The 21921-nt window shown below is 57.8% G+C and overlaps 1 protein-coding gene across 1 annotated transcript in view; it reads right to left on the bottom strand.

Moving 5' to 3' along the window:
• Positions 1-3511: 3511 nt before the first annotated feature.
• The window catches only part of CELSR1 (cadherin EGF LAG seven-pass G-type receptor 1), a gene marked incomplete at its 5' end in the record, with an annotated part of 132213 nt that continues 113803 nt past the window's right edge, over positions 3512-21921 (bottom strand). Inside the window, 12 exons of the mRNA XM_081060677.1 lie at positions 3512-5596; positions 6425-6686; positions 7079-7309; positions 7759-7908; positions 8182-8285; positions 8487-8581; positions 9017-9142; positions 9882-10008; positions 11216-11295; positions 11680-11792; positions 15770-15944; positions 20763-20963. Of these exons, the coding sequence (XP_080916803.1) occupies positions 5572-5596; positions 6425-6686; positions 7079-7309; positions 7759-7908; positions 8182-8285; positions 8487-8581; positions 9017-9142; positions 9882-10008; positions 11216-11295; positions 11680-11792; positions 15770-15944; positions 20763-20963 (1689 nt within the window). The 3' untranslated portion in view covers positions 3512-5571. The remainder of the gene's footprint in view (positions 5597-6424; positions 6687-7078; positions 7310-7758; positions 7909-8181; positions 8286-8486; positions 8582-9016; positions 9143-9881; positions 10009-11215; positions 11296-11679; positions 11793-15769; positions 15945-20762; positions 20964-21921) is intronic.

The raw sequence follows: 21921 nt of genomic DNA, 5'->3' as shown, positions 1-21921 counted from the left end.
AGCCTCCCTGCGCTCAGGTTTCCCCAATTCACTGCCTTGGGAACGGAGGGCTGTGATGTGGCCGGTCTGGGGAGCCTCCACAGGGCCCGCCCTGCTCTGTGCGTGGCGGACTCTCCAAGTGGCAGGAACATCAGTGGGAAGGAGCGGGGGCAGCTCAGGGGGGCTACCCTTCCAGCCTTCCGACGGCTCGGCTGTCCTGCCAGCCCGATACCAGCCCTCCAGCCTGCCCGGTCAGCCAGTGGAGGGAGCACAGCTCACGCAGGCCTCACCCGCCTGGGGCTGGTGCCCATGGCGCCCTCCTGGCCAGCAGTGCTACCATTTCTCTGGTGAACACAGCCTGCCTCCAGTGTGCCCGCAAGGCCACTGGCAACTCTGGAAGGCCCCTGGGCAAGCTTCAGAGAGCTTGAGCAGCTGCTGTCGGCCAGAGGGCGCCATTGGGTCAAGATGGTGGCTGGCACCCTGGCCTCTCCCCCAGCCCTGCCCAAGCACCTGGGGCCCACCGACTCCAGCGTTGTACCCCCAGGTGACCTTCAGAAGATGCTAGGCAGGACAGGGGCTGGGCTGAGTAGAACATGTGCCCCACCCCCACCCCCGCCCTCTCCACCGGGGTACCCCAGGTGCCAGGCCCATCACTGATGAGAGAATGGAAAGGAAATGAGAAAACTTTCTGGGCTCAGACCCTATGTAAACGAAAGTGTTGTCCCCCCTACCCCCATCCTCCCAACCCCGCTCATTTCCAGAGTGTTCTCAGTGAGACGGATCCGAGAACTGTGCTCGCTTCACACTTGGGCCTCAAGTCAGTTTCAAACCCCTCAGCCTGTCTGCCCCACGTCCACGCCCTGGGAACCCTCCCCAAGCCTCTGCTCTCCTCCACCTTCGGGCTTTTTCTTCTTTTTTTTTTTTTAAAAAAAGATTTTATTGGGGAAATGGAACAGGACTTTTATTAGGGAACAGTGCTGTCACGTGGGGCAGCAGGCGGGGTCCCATCTGGGGTCTCTGCTCCCGCTCCCCACATAAGAACGCAGGACATGGCGAGGCCAACAAGGAACACCCACGGAGCCATAGGTAGGGGAGTCACACCACTATATTCTCACCGGCGGCTGGGCTGGAGACACAGGAAGCAGGAGCCACATGTTCGCAACCTGCCGTTCACCTCTCTGCCAGCCCACCTCACTTGCTAGCTGCAATCCACACTCTGCCACGCCACGCCACGCCACACCAGCATGCCACACGCCACACCACCTTGCCAGCTTAGCCATGGCAGTTACATCAGTGGCTAATGGCTAACCAGTAACAGCCAATGGCCAACTACTCACAGCTGATGGCCATCTACTCCCCGAGCCAGCACCTTCCCACGTGAGGCCGAGAGCCTGGAAACTGCTCTCTGGGGCTCTGTTTCCATAAGTGTGTACCTCCAGGACTTTTTCCAAGTCAAATTGTTGTTCTTTCTTAGTTGTGGAGGGCGCAGCTCAGCTCCAGGTCCAGTTGCCAGTTGTTAGTTGCAGGGGCGCAGCCCACCATCCCTTGCGGGAGTCAAGGAGTCAAACCGGCAACCTTGTGGTTGAGAGCCCACTGGCCCATGTGGGAATCGAACCGGCAGCCTTCGGAGTTAGGAGCATGGAGCGCTAACCGCCTGAGCCACCGGGCCGGCCATCCCCCATCCCCCATCCCCCACCCCCCACCCCCCACCCCCCACCCCAAGGCATCTTGATAAACCTTGTCTGCAGGGAGGGAGGCCTGGAGCGAGGCCACAGCTGTGATTGGTGCAGCAGCGGGCACTCCTGTAGCCAGAACAGGTTTGGACGTTTCTGTGACCTGAACGATGGTCAGATGTTCACGTCTGTGTTCACACGTGATTATGGAGGGGCTTGTTTTTGTCTTGTTCCCTCTTGGTCCCAGAGTGGCCTTATCTGACACTGGTGTTCTGTGCGACACATCCGTGGGAGGACACGCAGGCCCGGCCGATGCACCAGGCCTGCTCCCCTGCGTCGGCTTACTTTCTCTTCCTCCAAAGCTTCTGTGCTTGCCCGTTAAGCTTGGCTTTGGGTTGAGACGGGTAATTGGATCATGTTCACTACCGAGCACTTTGACAAGTGACTGGGAAGAAAAACTTAAAGAATGACCTTTGGGGGGTGGGGATGTTCGGGGTGGCTTTCTTCTTTCTTTCCTCCCAGATTTGACCCAAGCATGACTCCCGTCTCTGGAGCTGTGCAGCCAGCACTGGGGCAAGGCCTCCAAGAGAGGCCTGGGAGAGGGGGAGGGCCCTGTGGGCTGAAGAGTGTGGGGGGGAGCTGTTACTTTTTCCCCTCTCTTTTGGCCTCACTAACGTTCCCCGAGGGTGGCCCCAGTTGGGTGGAAGTGTGAGACAGTGCAGGTGGCTACAACTCTGGAAGAAACCCATCCTTCTAGACAGAGGAACCAAGAAAGGGGCCCCAAGAGTTAGAGCATGTGAGGCAAATCCCAGAGAGGAGCGAGCTGGAGAAGTGGACCCCTAGTTTTTCACGGAGATTGACACGGGTGCTGGCTCACCCGAGTTGAGGGTGGAGGGAGCAGACTCAAAACAGCAGGGCTTTGAGGACAGAACTAGGACCAAAACAACCAGCCCCGTCCCAGACTGAGTGGCAGATACGCAGGGCAGACCCACCCCAGGCAGCACAGCTACGGCCCTGACCGCTAACGTGACACTGGAACTCACTGATCATAGAAGGTGACATAGAACTCGTGCTCCTAAGCCAACTGGCTACTTGCCTGCTGAAACATAAAAAACAACGTCTGCCAGGGGATTTTAACAGGCCCCTGTCTCAGGACATTCAAAATGTCAAGCAAAGATTCCCTTTGAAATTAATCAGCGTACAAAGAGCCAGGAAAATGCCAAGAAAAAAGACAACAGACCTCAGCTCCAGGACAACCCAGAGGCACTAAAGCAGCTGTTGTAACTATGCTCCCGAAGTAGAAGTAAACACTCTAGAAATGCATGGAAAACTGGAAGTCCTCAGCAGAGAAATGATGATTGTAAAAGGGACCAAATGGAAATTTTAGAACTTAAACGGGCAATATTTGAAATGAAATTCACGGGATGGACTCAAGAGAACGGAGATGACAGAGGAAAGAATCAGAGAGCTTGTTGATTGATCACTGGAAATGATCGAATCTGAAGAACAGAGAGACAAAAGAATGAAAACAGATGAACAGAGCCTCAGAGACCTGTGGGACAGTATCAAAGGTCTAACATTTGTGTCATCAGAGTCCCAGAAGGACTGGAGAAAGAGACTGGTGCAGGAAAAGAAAAAAATTGAAGAAATACTGGCTAAAAATGTCCCCCATTGGGTGAAAGACATAAATTTATAGATCTCAGGAAACCCCTGAAAGAGAACGAACAGAAAGCTGTGGCCTGTTCCTGTTCCCGGAGGTTTGTCATTAGCACCCTGCACAGGGTCCCTTCCACAGCTGCCTGAGGAAGAGGAGGGAGGAGGGAAGTGGGGGGTGGGAGGGAAACCACCACAGCACAAGTACAAATTCAAAAATCTTCATTTATTGTAGACTCTTTTCTCATCTGTGTTGCAATTCCAGTGTTCTGAACATTAATAAATATACATTTGTTTTTTAAAAAAACCTCCAGTGTCTAATCTCTGTCATAAAGTCTTAAGTCACAAAAATAGGTTTACATTTTTCCTGTCTTAATAAAACTGACAATTGTTTTTTGGTAACAACAGTTCTGATGAAATTTAAAACGGCATCTCCAGGGGCAAAACCCAGCTGCAGGAGAGTAAGCAATAACATGGAGTGTTCAGAGACTCAAAAATAGTAAAGCCTTTCTTTACTTAGTAAATGTCTCATCAATGGGAAACATCTGCAGGTACAATCATTTTGTATCTTCAAAGGCCACTCACCTGTTAAGGCACAGATATAATTCATTCAGGCCTGCGGACTTTGGGATCTCATTTCCTTTCTGAATTACGCTATGGTCTTAGACCAGTTTCAGGTATTTGCTGCCTCTCACGCAGTCATGAACAATGCTCACATTTTCATCAGAATGACACAGAATGGGAATCTTTTCATTTTACTTGATTTTCATCATATTTTATGGTTTCTTATATTTGGAAGCAGCTGTGCTGATCATTTATTTGGGCATCTGATTTGATTTGAAGAACAAAGGAAACACTGAAATAAAACGAATCAGAATAATTCTGGGCCCCATTCCACAGCCCCTTGGGCCACGCTGTGCCAACTGCCCACAATGGGACAGTCACAGCCGGTCCTTGGTATGAGTTTCCAAAAAACAGCTTGGTAACCATTGAAAGGGTGGCTGTGGCTTTGTCCATTTGCACAATTGGCCATTTGAAGCGAAATGAAGTAATTGGTCAGACTCTGGGGGTGGGACCCTAGCCTGCCTGGAGATCGTCGGAGTCTAAACGAGCTAGAAAATTGGCAGGAAGGAATGTGACATCCTGGAAGACTCATACCTCGGTCTGAATCGGGACGTGTGAACACTTTAAAATGCCACGGAGATTCCCCACCTGCAGGACCAGACCAACTGGGAAGGGGGCCAGGGAGGCGCTGTAGGGCCTAGAGCGGGGCGCAAGGGGCGCAAGGCAGCGAGGGGTGTGTGGCCAGGGAATGACCAGTGTGAAGACTACAGGCGTGTGGCACCCGCATTCTACACTGACCTCGGCAGGGCTCCTGGAGTCCTACCCGTCTTGGATCCACAGCCTTCGAGGCAGATGGGAGCCGAGGGCAAACATCTCACACACAGACGTGTTGTGAATTCAGGCAGCTGTGTGTAATGCCCGGGGCTCCTCGCTCAGTGGCTGGAAGCAGCACAGGCCTCCGTCAGCTTAGTTTCAACCTCTCTCCCAGCGCACTTCCCGCTGTTGATTTGCTGGGGCACCAGCTGCATCAATGCAAGCCGGGTTCAAGTACAACTGTGCATTCTTCCTTATATAAAAAACAGTGAGAGGTCCTTCCACAGACCTCCCGGTATTAACTGAGTCAGTACAAGTACAAAATATACACAGGTTTTGACCTTCTCACAGTTCCATACAAATATATAAAAGTATCTACACCTTTTCCACAAAGGGAAGTCGTTTGCTTTAAGACAAGGGGTGCTTTGCAAAGGGCGGTTGAGGCTACTGGCCAGGGGCTTGTACTGCAGGGAGACGCCGGGGCAGCTGGACCTTGGTCTTTGCCTGGCCTCCCCAAACCCTGGCAAGCCCGGCCTGGCGGTTCCTCTCACAAAGCCAGCTCGGCTCTGCCAGCTCTTGTGCCGGGCGCTCTCCTGGCCAGGCCAGTGCATGGTTTTGGCTCTGTCTGCAGTCTGAGGATTGAGCTGTGCCGGCCCGGGAGTCCGCGCCTCCTCGTGCCTGTGGCCTTTGGCACTTGTCACGGCTCTGGATGGGCCCAGAGCCCCAAGGGGCAGCCCAGGACCAGTCATGGGGCTGCCACTGCAGGGACCACCAGAGCCTACTTCACTGTAACGGCAGTGGCCCTCGGGCTCCAAGGTCCAAGGGTGCAACCACACAGCACAGAGGCCTGGGTGGAGGTGACGGGCTTGGCTCACAGTTTCCTGATGGTTCAAATTGAAGTTTCGTTACTGCCTCTGTGCGTGGGAAGAAGCCATGAGGCAGGCGGAGGGTCAGCAGGGACAGCCCCTGCTGCCCCTGAAGCCAGCCGCTGGGCCAGGTCCTAGGTCACGAAAGGATTCCACCCCACTCAGGGGGCAGAACCCCTCACTCAAGGGACAGGGGACGCCCGGGGGAGGCTCTGGGGAGTGGAAGCTCGTGCAGACACAGCTCCCTGGGAAGCAGGCAGGAGAGAGGGCAGGTTGAGCCTGCCGCCCTGACAGCCAGGCCACCGGAGGGTAGGGCCCGTCTGAGCGTCCTCCAGGTAGTGGGCCTCGCACTGGAGCTGTACTAGCAACGTTGGCAACCAGACTCATGCTTTCTGTTCTAGGAAGGCCATTCTAGAAGCCCTGGCTCCCCTCTTTGCTCCTCCCTTGGGAGTGTGCAGGAAGAGCCACGGGGCAGGCCAGCAGGCCGCTTTGAGCCAGGATCCTAGCTCTTGCCTCTGCAGCTGGGCACCCTTTGAGCTGAGACTTGGTGTCCTCAGCCACAAAACGGGGTAGTGATGACACTGGGGCAAGGAGATGACACAAAGTGCTTAGTCCAGCATGGTCTCAAGTCCTAGAAATTCAAAGCTGAACCAGACTTTAGGGCTGTGGCTAACGTAGCCCCCACAGGGCCCGAATGTTGGCAATCTCCCAGGACAGGACCCCTCTCTGGCCGGAACGGAAGCCCCTCCCCCCAGGCCTGTAACCCACCGCAGTGCCTGGCGCCTGCCCGGGTGCCCCTTGGTGCTGAGGCCCAATCACTGCCTCTGGATAGGGACAAAGGGAAAGCTGGTTGGAGTCCACCCCTCTGCTACTCACTCGGAGTCAGAGCCGTGAGCCTGGGCGCTCCCAGCGTGCACATTCATGGCCACCCCATTGAGGTGCTCGCGCCCCGGCTCCCGGCGCAGGTTCTTCACGGTGATGGCGCCATCGGGGCCGCGGACCCCGTCGCTGGAGCCCAGGGAGGACGAGCGCGATGACGCGGGGCTCTGCTCACACTCGGCCAGCTTCTCCCGGAGCCGGGACTTGAGGGTCTTCTCCGTCAGCGGCGGCGGGTAGGTGACTTTGTTTTTCAAGATGCCTGGGTGTGGGTGAAAGAGAAGGTGACAGGCTGACCTGCTGGCTGCAGCGGATTTGGGGAGGGACTGTCCCCAGGGATCCGAGAAGCCCTCCGCCGCTGGGTCTCCCTCCTTGGGTCTCAGAGCCCGTGGTGACAGTCACTTCTTTCTGCCCAGACACTAGCCCCATCCCCCTCACCCCATCCCCCATGGACGTCTCTGCCCCACCCCCAACTCCGTGAGCAGGCCCCACCCCCACCCACCTGCACCCCGACGCCCCCCAGCCAAGCAGGCCCCTCCTTACCCAGCAGCCCCTCCGCCACCATGGCACCCCGCCCCTGAACTCCATCCCTCCATCTCCCTGACTCAGGACCAGAGACTTCAGGGGAGTGGGGCCCGCACCACCCAGAGGCACCTTTCCTCTGCTCCGGGGGCTGAGTGGGGGGCGCACCCCCAGGCCTGGACTGGACCCCGATGTCGCCGTCCAGGAGGTGCTCGCTGCAGTGGTTGCCCTGCTGGTCCAGGTGCAGCTCGACGCTGACCTTGGTCTCCACTTTCAGGCACGGCTTCTCACCCAGCTCCTCACTGTCGCTACCTGCCAGGCTCTCTTCGGGCCAGCCGGCAGGGATGTGGTTGGCCACAGCGTCTGAGGCACAAGGGTGAAGCTCAACAAGCAGGGAGGCCCCCCACCTCCAACCGCTTGGAGCTACGCCCCCCTAAAAGGATGTGATTGTCCCTCCACGGGCAGTGTGCGTCTTGAGTGTCCTGACCCACCACTCCCAGACCTGCAGGCCTGACAGCACCACACCCTCCAGGTGGGGAAACTGAGGCTGAGGGAAGGACCTGACAGTGGGCCCAGGATGCAATCCCCCCCACTGCACGCCAGTATCTAGGAACCTCACGCTGGCTCCCCCTGCAGCAGGTGGGCTCAACTTTGTGAGCTTGCAGTGAGGGTCCTCAGAGGGACACCCAACTCTTTGCCTGGACTCCGAATATTGTAAGGAGGGGGCGCTCCTGCCTGCCAGCACCTCCCACCAGCTCCGTCCTTGGTGCTGCTCAGCTCTGCGTCCTGGCCTGCTGTGCCCGCGCCCTCACCTTTGGGGGTGCTGTGGGCAGGGCCCCGGCTCGGGTCCCATCTGTCCTTGGTCTCCACACCGTCATCCTCACTGTCCGACGAATGTGAGGAGGCGTAAGAGCTGCTTTGCTCATCCAGGGACAGCTCGCTGTCGGAGTCCGAATCGTGCCCTGTGGTGGACAGACAGAGGCTCAGGCCTGTGGAGCGGGCTTCCTGCCGAGGGCAGAGCAGAGCCACCTGGGCTCCAGGCATTTGGGGGCAGTCAGATCCCTGCTGACCCTCCGATTGTGACACAGCTGCGCACACCTCCTCAAAGCTGTGTATATGTTCTCCAGTGACCGAGAGGGACGTGGGACAGACAAGAGCCGATGAGATCTCACCCACAGCCCCCTGGGAGGGAGACGTGCAGGCTGATGGGAGACCACCCTCAGGGGGACACGTACCATGGGGTTTCTTGGTGCTCCTGGGGATGAAGGATGAATCTGGCTCCCCATGGCCACCCCGCGCTGGCCCAGAGGACACGCTGAGCTTCTGGCCCCCTTCATCCCTAGAGAGGGTGGGGAGGGTGGGCTCAGCACCGTACCCAGGGGGACACATGACTCACTGAGCGCACGAGGAACACCAGTCAGCCCCGGCTCGGGGCTCTCCCAGCAGGAATGGGACGGAGGTGACAAAGCCTGCATTTGCTCGGAGAGCTGGGCCACCCCCCACCCCGGGAGGACAGCAAGGGTGCCCGCTGGGGCCGGACCTGATGGTGCTGTCCAGCGAGGCAGTGGACTCCCCCAGGGCTGTGCGCAGCACGTTGGGCTCCTCGCTGTAGGTGGTGTTGCAGTTGAGGGAGCGCTGGGGGAAGGGAGGCTGGTCATCGGCCGAGCAGAGGCCACCAGGGTGGCTCTGTCCCCAGAGCAAGCCCCCATGCTGGCACCCTGACAGTGCCCCTGCTGGGCACAGAGCACAGGAGCCTCGGAGAGGCCTAGAGGCGCCCACTGCCTGGCCCCGCAGTGGCCAGAGCACGGCCTCACTCCCACGGCCACTGCTTCTGGTCAGAGGTCCTCGCCTGTCTGGCCCCGTGCTTCTGAGACCTTGAAACTCAGGGCTGTGACTGCCAGACCCCGTCTAGTCAGGCTATATGCCCCACTCCATGGACGGCTCTGCGATACCCCCTTCATGAGGGACACCAAACCACAGAGCTGTGTCTACTGCTTGGTCCACACCCCCACACGGAGCCCTGTGAGCAGTGCAGCCCAGGCCCTATAGGCGTCCCTGGGCGCCTCCTACCGTCAGCAGGGTGGCCCTCGTGGTGGCCGAGTCATCCGGATGTGGCTTCTTCCCGGCAAGGACCCCCTTCAGGTGCTTCCGGACCTCCCTGTTGAGCACGCAGTGGAACAGGAGGACGAAGAGGCCCTGGACAGAGGGCGGTGGGTCAGGAAAGAAGCCAAGGCAGTCACTGCCACACTACACGCCCACGCGCCGGCCTGGGGACACGCAGAGTGCAGCCCGCCCACGCACAGAGCTAAGGGTGCCGTGACTGCAGAGGTGCCCACCAGGGCCCACATCTGGCCGCCCCCACAGGGGGAGCCTGGGCAGGGCAGCCAGCATTCGGGGGCCAGAAGGACCCTATCCTGGCCACAGCCCTCAGGCCATCTGGGATTCCCCACATTACGTCATTAATCAACTTCCTAGGAAACCCTTAGTGTGAACTGTAAATGGCCAACACCCCTTCCTCTCTGGGGACATGAGTGGGATTTATGCTGGCCTGTGGAGGGGGTGTGAAGCCCTGCATTGGCTGAGCAAAGGATGGTGCTTGACAACACAGGGGGACCAAGGAATGGGGCCCCTGGAAGGCTCTGGGCAGAGCTGTGTTTGGGACAACAGGTTTCTTTTCGGTGGCGGGACTGTGTGTGGTGAGGCCCCACTGTAACTCCTAACACACTGCGGCAGCACTGGAACCCCAGCCATGGGTGGCCCCATTTGTCCCCAGAGTGCAGACACAGCCTGAATGCTGGCACGAGGAACTCCCCCGGGACCCTCCTGGCCAGCCGGGGTTGAACCATGTCAGACAGGAAACAGCACAAGTGACCCATGACGTCACCAGGGCTGGTCCAAGCAGAGGCCCGGCCAGGTGAATCCCACAGCTGCCCACCTGTAAGCAGCTGAAGATGGCAAAGAGGTAGTGGAAGGTCAGCACGTCGCTGTTCACGGCCAGCAGCCCCAGCAGCCAGGTGGCGCTGATGAGCAGCAGCAGGAGGAAGGCGGTCCTCAGCAGGGAGCTGCAGTGGGGGGGGTGGGGGATGGGAGCAGGGAGGGGGGCAGGGAGGGGGGCAGAGGGGAGGGGGCAGGGAGGGGGGCAGAAAGGAGGGGGGCAGAGGGGAGGGGGCAGGGAGGGGGGCAGAGGGGAGGGGGGCAGAGGGGAGGGGGACAGAGGGGAGGGGGCAGGGAGGGGGGCAGGGAGGGGGGCAGAGGGGAGGGGGGCAGAGGGGAGGGAGGCAGAAGGGAAGGGGCAGGGAGGAAGGCAGAGGGGAGGGGGCAGAGGGGAGGGGGGCAGAGGGGAGGGGCAGGAGGGGGAGGGCGTGATTCCAGTCCTCCGCCCACCCATCTGTGCACCACCCACCCACTCGTCATCTGTCCTGCCACCCGTCCACTCGCCTTCCTTTCCTTCCCCACACCTAAGTTCTCTTCTCCAGACTGGACAGGGCTGCCCCTCTGCTGCCCAGCGGCCCCTCCTTGTGCCTCACCCCTTCACCTACCTCCCAGCCTGGTCACCTGGCCCAATGGATGTCCTGTCCTCTCCCTTGACCCTTTCTCCGCTCCTGGACTCCATGCCGAGTTCTCCCGCTGCCCTGACTGCCCCTGAGGCTCTTTGTGGATTGCCTCTGACATTGTGGGTTCCCTCTGGGCTGGGCCCCCATTCTTGCCGGACATTCCTGTGGCCCCAGCAGGACCATCAGCTCAGCACCTCCCCCCACCTGTCACCCTGGCCTCTGTTACCACAGCCATGCCCGTCCCAGGTAGGGAGGATGGCGCCTGGACAACACTGCTAAAGCCCTTTGCCCTCAGTGAATCTACCACCAAACAGTGTCTCCTCCACCCTAAACGCTTCCTGGGCCCAAACGTCCTGCAATTCTGCCCTGCCCTGGTCCTCCCTGTGGCCCCACCCCCTCCTTCCCTTCCACAGTGTCCCATGCATGCTACTTGGACCCAGGCACTACTTGGTTCCATAGGCCTGACAGCGTCCAGATGTGGCTGGCCTGTCCCCCACTGCGGCCTGTCGACCCCCTCTAGACAGCTGTCACGGGTGCTCTGGAGTGGCCCAGCCAGCCATCTGACAACGCTGCCACACCTGAGTTGAGGAGTGGCCAAGGGGCCCGGCCTGCAGGGTGACAGGCACTTTCCAGGGGCTCTGCCCAGTGTGTAAACCAGACACTCGGGGTCTGTACATCGAGTCCCACCCACCCGTCAGCTTTAGCACCAACTTACACAATCCCTTTTCTTTCATAATAATGGTGCTTTCTTTGGCAGGAAACTTTTGCAGACAGAACAAAAATAACTGTATTGACCTGGAAAAAACAATGCAAACAAAGTCAGGTGACCAGCTCATCTGTTATCACAACAGACCTTCAAATGCCAAACACTGTGGGACATTTTCACCCCGTCTCAGGGAGGTGAGGCTGGGATGAGAAGGCCTCAGGCCCCACGCGCCATCCTGCCTGCACAGGACCTTCCTGGCGGCTGGACGCTGAGCGGTCTCACAGTGGACGGGGACTGAGACCCAGAATCTGTGGGTCTGAGGATGAGGCCACATCATGGGGGTGATGCCCTCCCTGCCCTGCTGGCCACTGAGATCCGTTGGTGAACAGCCCCTCCGCCGATGCTCCGAGGGCACTCTGGTTCCCATATCCCCAAGAATCTTGGGTTCTGAGACCCCCCCACCCCGTACTCACAATTATCACCGTTCCAATGGGCCCAGCAAAGCTCCAGATCAGGGTGTCTCGAAGGGACAGCCAGCAGAAGTCGGGGTTTCCGTAACCCTGGGGGTCCAGGCCCACCGCGAGTCCTGGACAACACAGAGGGGTGAGTGGGGGCCACACTGCAGGAGGGGCCCCTCCCCAGGGTCGGCTTGGGCGAGTGTGGCCACAGCAGGATGTTCCCAGTCCCACCCAGGCAGGTCCCCTGGGCCCCAGCATTGCCCTCAGAGGGAAGGGCCAGGAGCCCAAGATAAACAGCTGGGATGTGACAAAGGTCCAGGTTCCCTTAGAGAAAAGCCCGTCACGGGGCTAAAGCACAGGCCTACCATGGCCACACAGGTCTAGGCAGCTACCAGGAGCCCACCCGGGCCGGGGCTGCTAAGGGACGCCAGAGACGGATAGGGACGGCAGCGATGGGACCAGGTACAAACAGCTATGACGGCACGATGGGAAAGCTAGGACTCCTGAGACAGACCTCAGGCGCCGGGGAGAAGGGCCCGAGAGCACACACGTGCTGCATGCACACGCACACGCACAGGCACACGCACAGGCACACGCACACACAGACCTCCCACATACATCCCAGAAACAGCACACCACTCCAAAGTGCTATGCAAATGAGGAGTCCCTTGTATTATCTAAACCACAGCCACTGTTTCCAACAATCACGTGACAAGCTAGAGGAGGGTCCTGTCCTTGCAGAACCCTCAAGGTGAACTTTGGGTTCAACACCTTGTTTAGGAGAAAGGAGAATGTGTGACCTGCTCCTTACTCCCTGTGGCTACCCTCCCCCATGCGCCCCCAACTCCTGCCCCTTCCCCCTGGATTCTGGGAGGCCCAGGCTGAGGACAAGAACCCACAACCTGAGAGCCTGCCCTTCCTTCTGCTCTGGTGTCTGGCAGACAGGGAAGCCAGCCCCTCACGGGGCCTGGGAGGAGACGCTGAGCTCCACCCAGCCCTGTCTGCAGGGGACACCCAAAGTGACCACCCAGGGTGGAGTACAGACAGGCTGTGTGTGACACTCGCCCCTCACCCCCACACACAGGGCGTGGGCAGGCAGGAGGGAGAGGCGGAGGGCCACCCATGCCCGGCCAGCTGCCATCAGAAGATCCAGGCAGGGAGATGTGACAGGAGTCTGCACAGGAAACCCGGCTGCAGTTAGCCAGCGCCTCCATCTTGGCCCGAAGTTCCCTGGGAATCATTTTAAGTTTTTTTGCAAAAGATTTAAGTGTTAAAAAAAAAGTGTTTTTCAAGGAAGTGAGAAACGTACAGTGTCTGAATTTAGATCCCAAAGCCATCTCCGAGGCAACAGCATTTCAAGTGTAACTAGACAGAGAGGCAGTATCTGTGCGCAGATTAGGGGCTTATCGCGAGAACGCGTTCTAGAAAGTGGTCTTCAGCCTCTCTGTGTGAAGTCCTCAGATGGGAGGGGCCTCTGGCCTCGGGGCTGTTTCCTTCCAGTCCCCTCTCTGATGACCTTCGGCCCTGCCACTTAACTCCCTGACCTGGTCAGGGCCCTCGGTCCCAGCAGCTGTGGGAGGGTGAGGGTCCTCCCGTGTCACTCACGCCCACTTTGGAGCCATAAGCCTTTATGATATGAACAAGGGAGCCATTTCACTTCATCTGTGAGACGAGGATGACGCACCTGAAGAGACCATGTGGGATTCCCAGCCGTGGTCGGGTCTGGCCCCCACGGGCGCCCTGACGAGGGGTCCGCTTTCTTCGAGGTACTGGTGCTGTTGTCACAAGCCCGTGTGCTGACCTAGAGGCGCAGCGCAGGCTGTGGCTATGGGACAGTTTGAGGCACCCCCACCCTCCACCCGGGGCTCCGTGCTGCAGACCCTCAATGACTTCATGCTGTGGGGTGTTCTCACTCCCGCTTCCCATCCCCTATTGTAGCCATGTCCCCTGGGAAGATCCGTCCACCTCCTGAGCCCCAGAAGCTGTGATGGTGACCTTATTTGGAAACAGGGTCTTTGCAGATTGATTAAGGGTCACAAGATGAGACCATCCTGGAATAGGGTGGACCCCTAAATCCAGTGACTAGTGTCCTTAAAAGAAAAGGGAGAGGGAGGTTTGAGACACAGACACACAGGGAGAAGGCCATGTGATGGCAAAGCAGAGAACCGAGGAATGCCAAGGGCACCAGCAGCCACCGGACAGCGAGAGGGACCTGGGCAGATTGTCCCCGAGCCTCCTGCCCACACCTTGATTTCAGATGCTGGCTTCCAGACTGAGAGAATAAACTTGCTTTTTTATTTTTTTAAGGCCTCCCAGTTTGTGGTCCTTTGTCACGGCCGTCCTAGCAAACTGAACAGCTACGCTTAAACTTCAGAATGTGCCGGCAACCATGTCCCCTCCTTGAGGTGGGCCCCGGGGTCACCCATCAGGGACCGATGTCACCTGTGGCAGAGCTAACTCCCTTCCCATCACCTGAGGCCCCAGAGCTGGGGCAGCCGGCCCCCAGGGGGACAGTATAGACCAGGAATTAGATCTGAGTTTGTCTGGGGCACAGAAAGCCAGAGAGCAAAATGTAAATGGCCCCTTTGTAAAATTAGCAAATAATTCTGACCTTACTTCATTTTGCTTCATAGAATTTGATGTAAATAAAATTCCACATTTTGGTTTCTGAGCTTCACTTACTAATTAAAAAACAACCCCACGTAACAGTAGAGGTGCCAGTAGGTAGTTTGAAAACGAAATGAGAGAAGAGGCCCCTGAGAGCCCAGGCACGACCAAACCCTTGATGTCAGGGGGCTTCGCATATGGGGGGCCTCTGAAACCGCTGCTGCCTCCTTGCCCCGCAGCTCTTGTTCTCCCAGGTCTTTGGGGCTCAGGGACCACCTGAATCAGCCGCCTTCCTCACGAATCTCTCAGAACCGCACAGAAACAGGTGGGGGGATGTGCCTGCCATGTTTAGGCTTTGGGTGGAAGAGGTAGCTGCCCCCGGGGCCCAGCCTGCTCCCGCCCCAGCAACTCTGTATGGAAGTAACAGTCTCTCTGGGTCCCCCAGAGGACAGGGAGAGGAGATGCATCGGAATAGCCTGGTGCCCAGACTGTCTGGGGGAGCAGAGCAGGCTCAGACACCAGTCGGTAATGTTGCCATGGAAATCGGGATGGACGCGGCTGCTGGGCAGAACCCTAGGGCAGCAACCGCACCTTCTCCCATTGCCTCGAGCCTCAGAACTCGTGTCTGGATTCCTGGAACCCAGGGCCTAACGAGGAGAGGGAGTTCAGTTCTTCCTTTGCGAATAGAAGTGTGGACCTTTCTCAACAGGAAGCAAACCCTGACTTTCTGGTACTTAGTGAGAAGTGTGCTAAGGAAGCACAGCTGTCCTGTCATTCATTCACTCACTCACCCACCCATCCACCCATCACTCATCCATCCATCATCCATCCATCCATCATCCACCCATCCATCCATCATCCATCCATCCACCCATCACTCATCCATCCATCATCCATCCATCCATCCATTCATCCACCCACCCATCCACCCACCCATCCATCCATCATCCACCCATCCATCCATCATCCATCCATCCACCCATCACTCATCCATCCATCATCCATCCATCCATCCATCATCCATCCATCCATCGTCCATCCATCCATCCATCCACCCACCCATCCACCCATCCATCCATCCATCGTCCATCCATCCATCCATCATCCATCCCTCCATCGTCCATCCATCCATCCATCCACCCATCCATCCGTTCACGCAGTGGGCAGGCATGGAGTTTGTCTATTAGGTGCCACAGACAGAACCCTGCACAGACCCGGGCCGTGCTTTCAGGGAGGTCACACCCATAGGAGGTGCGCCCCGCAGTGGGTACTGGATCTCCCTCGTGTGTGCAGACGAGTGCGCAGGGCCAGAGCCTCCTCTGCTGGGCACTGATGGAGCTGGGCACAGACGGAAGAGGAGGCAGACAGCTCTTCTTCCTGTACCCTGGGTGCTGGCTTGTCTGACCCAGGTTCCTGCGTCAGCAACGTCACGTGGGAGCCCCCAGGGGAGATGGAGTCCCGCCCGGGCGCCCCGGCGGGGCTGCTCCCCACATCTCACCTGTGACAATGGCCGGGATGCCCCAGCCCATGACGTAGTAGAACCGCATGGGCCCCGCGTCGATATTCCGCACCTCGGTCAGCATGCGGTAGACGTGCAGGCTCTCCACAAAGGTCCAGGCAAAGGTGCTCATGTAAGCGTAGTGCAGGATGATAGCCGTCACCGTGCACAGAAACTGCGGGGGGAGAGCAGCAGCTCAGCGCCTGACGGCCTGCGCGCGGGGCGGGGAGGGAGCGAGCTACCAAACCGGCCACTTGGCAAACGTGAGGGTCTGGGGCTCTCAACAAGGAAACTGGGTTAATTGGTTTTGTATCTGATTCACCCAAGAGTGGCTGAGTGCCAGAGTCACAGCGTCTCAGGCTCCCAATGTGCAACAGAGGATGGGGGTTGAAGCACCTGGGGGGCCCCAGGGACCCCTCCCTAGCTTGGATCAGTGCCATGAGCCAGCATGGCCTGGGGACAAGAGGTAGGCAGAGTCTCTAGCGTTTTCACGAGAAGATGGAAATCTGTGTTTTCTTGTTATGGTTCCAAATTCTGAAATACTGGCATTTAAAGTTAAAAAAAAAACACAAACATCACGGAGGTGGCCTGCTCAGGCTGCAGGTCCCAGACCTTGACCTTGGCCACCAGCCCTGACCCTGGAGCAGGTCTCCACAGTCCAGCGGGTAGGGCCAGAGGGGGCAGGAGCTTTGTGCTCTGTGACCTTGGTGGCACATGATAGCAAGTTTATCGTGCCCCAGCCTACTCCACAGGGCCTTCTATCTCTACCAAAGAAAGGGCGGACATGGGAGTGTTTGTTCTGTCTGTCCTGTGCAAGGCACCTGTGTCTGGCCAGTGGCCGGGTGTCAGGGAGAGAAAGTCAACTTCCAGGGCAGCTGACGGACAGCATCTTGGGCTCTGGGGGCCTTGGTGAGCCAGCCTGCGTCCCTGGACACCAAAGATGGGGTGAGAATGGGAGGAAGGCAGTGGCATGAGGTGCAGGGACCCTGAGGCATCAGGGCAGTCCCGCCTCGGAGGCCCTGAGTGACATCCAGTCCGAGGTGCTCGAGGACAGAACACAGAGCTCTGTGCCTCGGCTGAGAGCAGCCTCACTGGCTCCTTTCATGCAGGGCTGCCTCGGCCAGGGCCAAGGCCGGCCCCTGGGAGATGCGGGCAGGCTCCCTGCCAGGTCCTAGGCAGCTGGACTGGCAGGGCAGGAGAGGACAGAGAACGCCCCCAGCCATAGCACACAGCTAGGCCCTGCCTCCTGGCCACTCCACAGAGCTGGGAGCCATCCATCCCCGGCACATTCTGTCCAAGCTCCCAGGGTCTCAGGTCTGTGCCAAGGAGACACCCCGACCCCAACAGACACAGGAGAGTGGGAGGAGACAGAGGGCCACCACCTTGACTCACAATGGAGACCACTCTGCTGACGTGCCAGGTCATTATGCCCCGTGGGGAGCTCAACAGAGCACAGGCTCCCTGGGAACACAAGTGCCACCTGCTGGCCTTTCTATCTCAAGGGGCCATGTTCTCTCCAGAATCAAAACCACTGTAAATTATCATGTGTCAAATACAGTACAAAACAGGACCCAAGCAGAAGAAACCCAGAATGTAGGTTCTGACTAGAGACATGCTCTTTGCCTCCGACGCTGGACACGGTCAGTCTGTACTTGGCAGTGAGCAGAGTCTGGTGGGGAAGGGCGAGCCCGAGGCTGGGCAAACCCCACACGAAACACCCCCTGCTCCCCCCTGTGCAAAGCACTGCTTGCTGGCTTAGGAAAAGGAAGAACGGGGAGGACGTTGGTACCTTGTTACCTGAGACAATGAGAAAAGCAAATCCATAACAAACACTTCTTTTTTTAAAAACACAAAGAAGTGTTAGAAATACAACATTTTAAAACTTAACGGGGCCGTACATGCACAGACTTTGGCACTAAAAACACTACCTTTCCAGAAACAGAACAAAGACAAAACACTAATGCAGAATAAATCATTTCAGACTGCCAGTAATCTCGGAGATGAAAAACCTCGCCTGAGATGGGATGGTGAGTTTACAGGAAACCCATAAAAACCAGGCGCAGAGCCAAGCCCCCAGGACCCTGCACACCGAGCATTCCTTCTCTTCTGCGTGCTCACCAGTGCGTGGCTGGCAGCGAGGCTCTCCCTCCAGGAGCCGTGAGTAACTGAGAGGAAGGCCTCTCCACGTCTCACATGTGCTATTCAGTTACAAGGAGCGGCTCGCCCCCTCTCTACCCCCGCCCCCCCATGAGACCACTCAAAGGCACACTTGAAGGGTTTTGAAGTGAGTCATGCCCCTTCCCACCGGGGGCCTTCCCGTCCGATGCACTGATAAGAGCTTGCACAGGTGGAGGTGCACCTGGCTCGCCGGGCTGTGGTGGAGAGCTGGCGGCGGCGGCTCCACACTGCGGGAGGACGCCTGTCCTCTGTGCCGGGCCTGCCACTCCCGGTGTTGAGGCTGAGAAGCCACCAAGGTCATTGGTGTGGCCCCCTCGAGTGGTCTGCCTGCAACAGCCTGCCTCTAACTACTCTCCAGGGCAGCTGACGGACAGCAGCACCTGCTGCTCCTGACGGGGCCTGGCTGCCTGACAAGGGTCGTGAGGGGTCCCCCTCTTACCACAAACGAGGAAGGACAGTGCAAGCATGCGAGTGGCCCTGCCCAGCTAGCTAGAAAATTCATCCTCGCCTGTGCATCTGCTCCTCTCCTAGGGCCTGTCCATTCCCAGACACATTTCCTCTTCACAGGGGGGATGCCTTCCCATGCTTGGCCCTGCCCCACAAGGGGAGTGTCCACTCTGAGTTTCCATCTCATTGAGTGGTGTCCCCCCCCACCTACTCGTCCCCTTCTGGAGACCCAAGTCCTCCTCCCTCCATGCCCAGATGGCACTGACTCCCACCTTCTTCTCATGCCCACTGTCCTGGCCTGGCTTCCAGCCTCACCACCGGACTAGTGAAGACACTCAGGCTGCTTCTCTGACCTCCCGTCTCCTCACCCATCCTCCCATTGCCAAGGTCATCTTCCTAAACTGCAGGCCGGGTCATGGCTCTCAGCAGCACACAGCTGCTTGCAAAAGGAAGATGGCGCTGCTTGGTGCAACCCCTCAGGCTCTGGGAGACCAGATGCCCGACCTTTCCCGACTTATCCTGGACCCCTTCCATTGGATGGCAAATGGACGGTCCTGCTCAGCACTTCCCTGACGAGGCACAGCTCCCCCACCTGCCACCATGGCGTCATTTTGGCACCTGACATTCTGGTCTGTGCCTAGAATGTGGGCTCTGGGGACAGAGATGAGAGGGCTTCTTGGATCTGCGTCTTTGATAGGTAAAGTACAGTGACAATCATTAGGTCCTTAGTACATGAGGAAACAACAGCTATATCACTAGCACGTGGCACGGTGGCATTCCGAGAATGATAGCCCATCGCTCACTTGGCAGAGTTCAGGGTAAGGTGAGAGCAACCTTTGAACTTCCTGGAGTCACTGCACATGCATGTGGGTCGCTCAGCTGGCCTGACATCTCTCTAGGGCTATCAGGGTCATCATTAGTGATGGACACGAACTAACACACACAAACAGTGAATTGTGTGCCCTTGGGCAGGTCACTCAACCTCGCTGGTCTCGGCTCGCTCACCTGTAAGAAGGAATTGCTACCACCCCAGGGCTCTGCTCAAGTTTCAATGAGCTGCATCGTGTCCATAAAGCTCAGGCACAGAACCTGAGCCTGGACCGCCTCCTGAGCCCCCATCAGCGTACTGTGACCCTTGTAGTTTGAAAGTCCTCTTTGTAAAATGGAAAACCAGCCGGGGACTGCCAAAGCCACAAAACTCCCTTCTTCCCTGTGCTTTTCTCTTTCCCCCCATCTTTGCAGCTGGGCTGCCAGCTTCCCCCCCAAAGTTGGTCCCTGCCCCACTCCCCAGGGTCACTCTGGCCACCAGCCCATCCCTCCCGCCTTCCCCTTGACGTCACACGGACTCATATCTGTGAAGTCCTACAGAAGCTCCACCAGACCCAGCTCCCTCTCCAGCTACAGCTGACATCTTTTCCTCTCCTTCCTTGCGGCCAAACTTCCTTAATAGGCAGCCTCTCTAGTGAAGTCATTTCTGTTCACGCCTACGTAAATTACATTGAAAATATACTTTGTGACTGATTTCATCCCTCTCTCTCCAATAGCAGCCAGCTACCTCGCTGAACTCTCCACTTATTTCTCAAAATGTGTCCGTAGATTGGTTTGGGTTTTTCTGTGGGGTCCACCACTTCACTTATGTAACCTAACCATCCAGTGACCTCCATGAACTTATATAACACCCCGTGATGCCCCAGGAGGCCAGGTGACAGTCCGGGTACCTACACGACCCGGGCTGGCTCAAGAAAGACCCGTGTATTGAACCAGATTACACGGCAGCTCACCATCTCCTCTCCGTCGCCTCTTCCTCTCCCCATTTACTCTCCGCAGCCTCCTGTCTCTTCTTCAACCCCATCGACACCCCAACACCACCTCACCGAGTTCTGGGCCTGTTCTAGACTTCTCTCTGCCTCCCTGGGGAGACACCTGGGCTTTCCCCGAAAACACAGCCGTGACTCCTGAGACAGTGCAGAGTGCAGGGCTGGGACAGGCTGCCGCACAGGGAAGCTGGTTCACAGTATGTGTCAGGGGTCTTCAGGCCGCTAAAGGTCCAGCCACAGCTCGCAGGCTCTGCGCTTTGACAAATGACTGTACCTTCTGATGAAATCACTAGTGCCCAATCGGGAAAGTAAGAGCTGATGCGACTGGAGCCCCCGGCCCTTTCTGCCCTGGCTCTCACGGACGCCACCGGAGGACCTCACTGGGCACAAAGCAACAAGCCCACCTGACTGGCCTGGGACTCCCGACTTCCCAGAGCCGGCCCGCGGCACCCACCGACGGCACCGTGGTATAAAAGGTGAGGCCTGCTCCAGCCTCAGATCAAGGCAGGGCCACACACGCGGGGTGGGGCGGGGCCGGAAGGGGGCCTCACCGGGTTTCCCGTCTGGGTGACCCCGATCACGAAGACCAGCTGGGAAGAGAAGAGTGCCCCAATCAGGTTCCTGTGGATGCTGTGCAGGTTGGAGCGCAGCGTCCGCACCAGCACCAGGAGGATGAAGGCCACCAGCAGGGCGGCCAGGGACAAGGACACCGCAGCGTAGGTGACAATCTTCAGGGGCAGGACCTCTCCGTGCTGTGGGCAGGTTGGTTAAAGACAAGAGAACGTAAGGGCCGTGGCTCTGACGGAGCTTTGGCACAATAAAGTGACGTTAACGTATCGATTATTACAGGCACGAACTGACATGACCACCACGTGGTTCTCAGAGTGGAAAACACCACGAGCGAAACCCCAACGAGGAGCTGAGGTGATAACGGAGTTCTGGAGATGTGTACGTGCTTACTGCCCGGGCCTGTACCCCCAAATGTGGCTGAGATGGTGAATTTTCTGTTAGGTGCATCTCGCCACAATAAAACAACAATAAGAAAAGAGGAAACCGCACACGGAAACCCTGCTGTCCAGGAGACGCTGAGCCGGTCCACCTAAACCCCACCTGAGAGCGACCTTCCAAACAGACTCAGTTTACACTAAAGGCAGATGGGCCACTGCTGCCGGGGACGGCACTCAGCTCCTGGGCTTTGTACAATATGACACTTGTCCAGGACCCGGTAACCTGTGGGGTTTTGGCATCTGGGGACCAAGACTCTCCAGTTCTTTGGTAACTTCTGGAAAACACTGTTTTGAACTCCCCTAGAGTTCTGAACGGGGGTGCCCAGCAGAACACTGTGGGGGCCGGCCAGGCTGGGCTGGGCAGGCCTGAGTGCTCAGGCATTTCTCCTTCCCAGCTAACTCGGTGTCCCCTGGAGGCTACAGTCCTGGGACTTCCCCACAGCTGGGAGCTATTCAGATATCTGGCCTTGAGGCACCCCAGGGTGTGTGTGGGGGGGCTGGGAGCCTTGCTTCCTACTCTGCTTTCATTTCTTCTCCCTGAATTCCAGCTTCCTGGCCATGAGAGGACCCCCAAATCCCACGTGGACAAAGACCACGATATATTAACTTTCTCCAGAATGGGACCTGCTGGAAAGTGCAGCTGTCAGGGGAAGGCCTGAGGGCGCCTGCAGGCTCCCAGAGACCTACTCTCTCCCCTTATCAC

Source organism: Rhinolophus hipposideros (genome assembly GCF_964194185.1).
Source record: "Rhinolophus hipposideros genome assembly, chromosome: 9".
In the NCBI taxonomy this organism is placed as follows: domain Eukaryota; kingdom Metazoa; phylum Chordata; class Mammalia; order Chiroptera; family Rhinolophidae; genus Rhinolophus; species Rhinolophus hipposideros.
The sequence above is the reverse complement of the archived record's forward strand: the minus strand, read 5'-3'. Positions and strand labels throughout refer to the sequence as shown.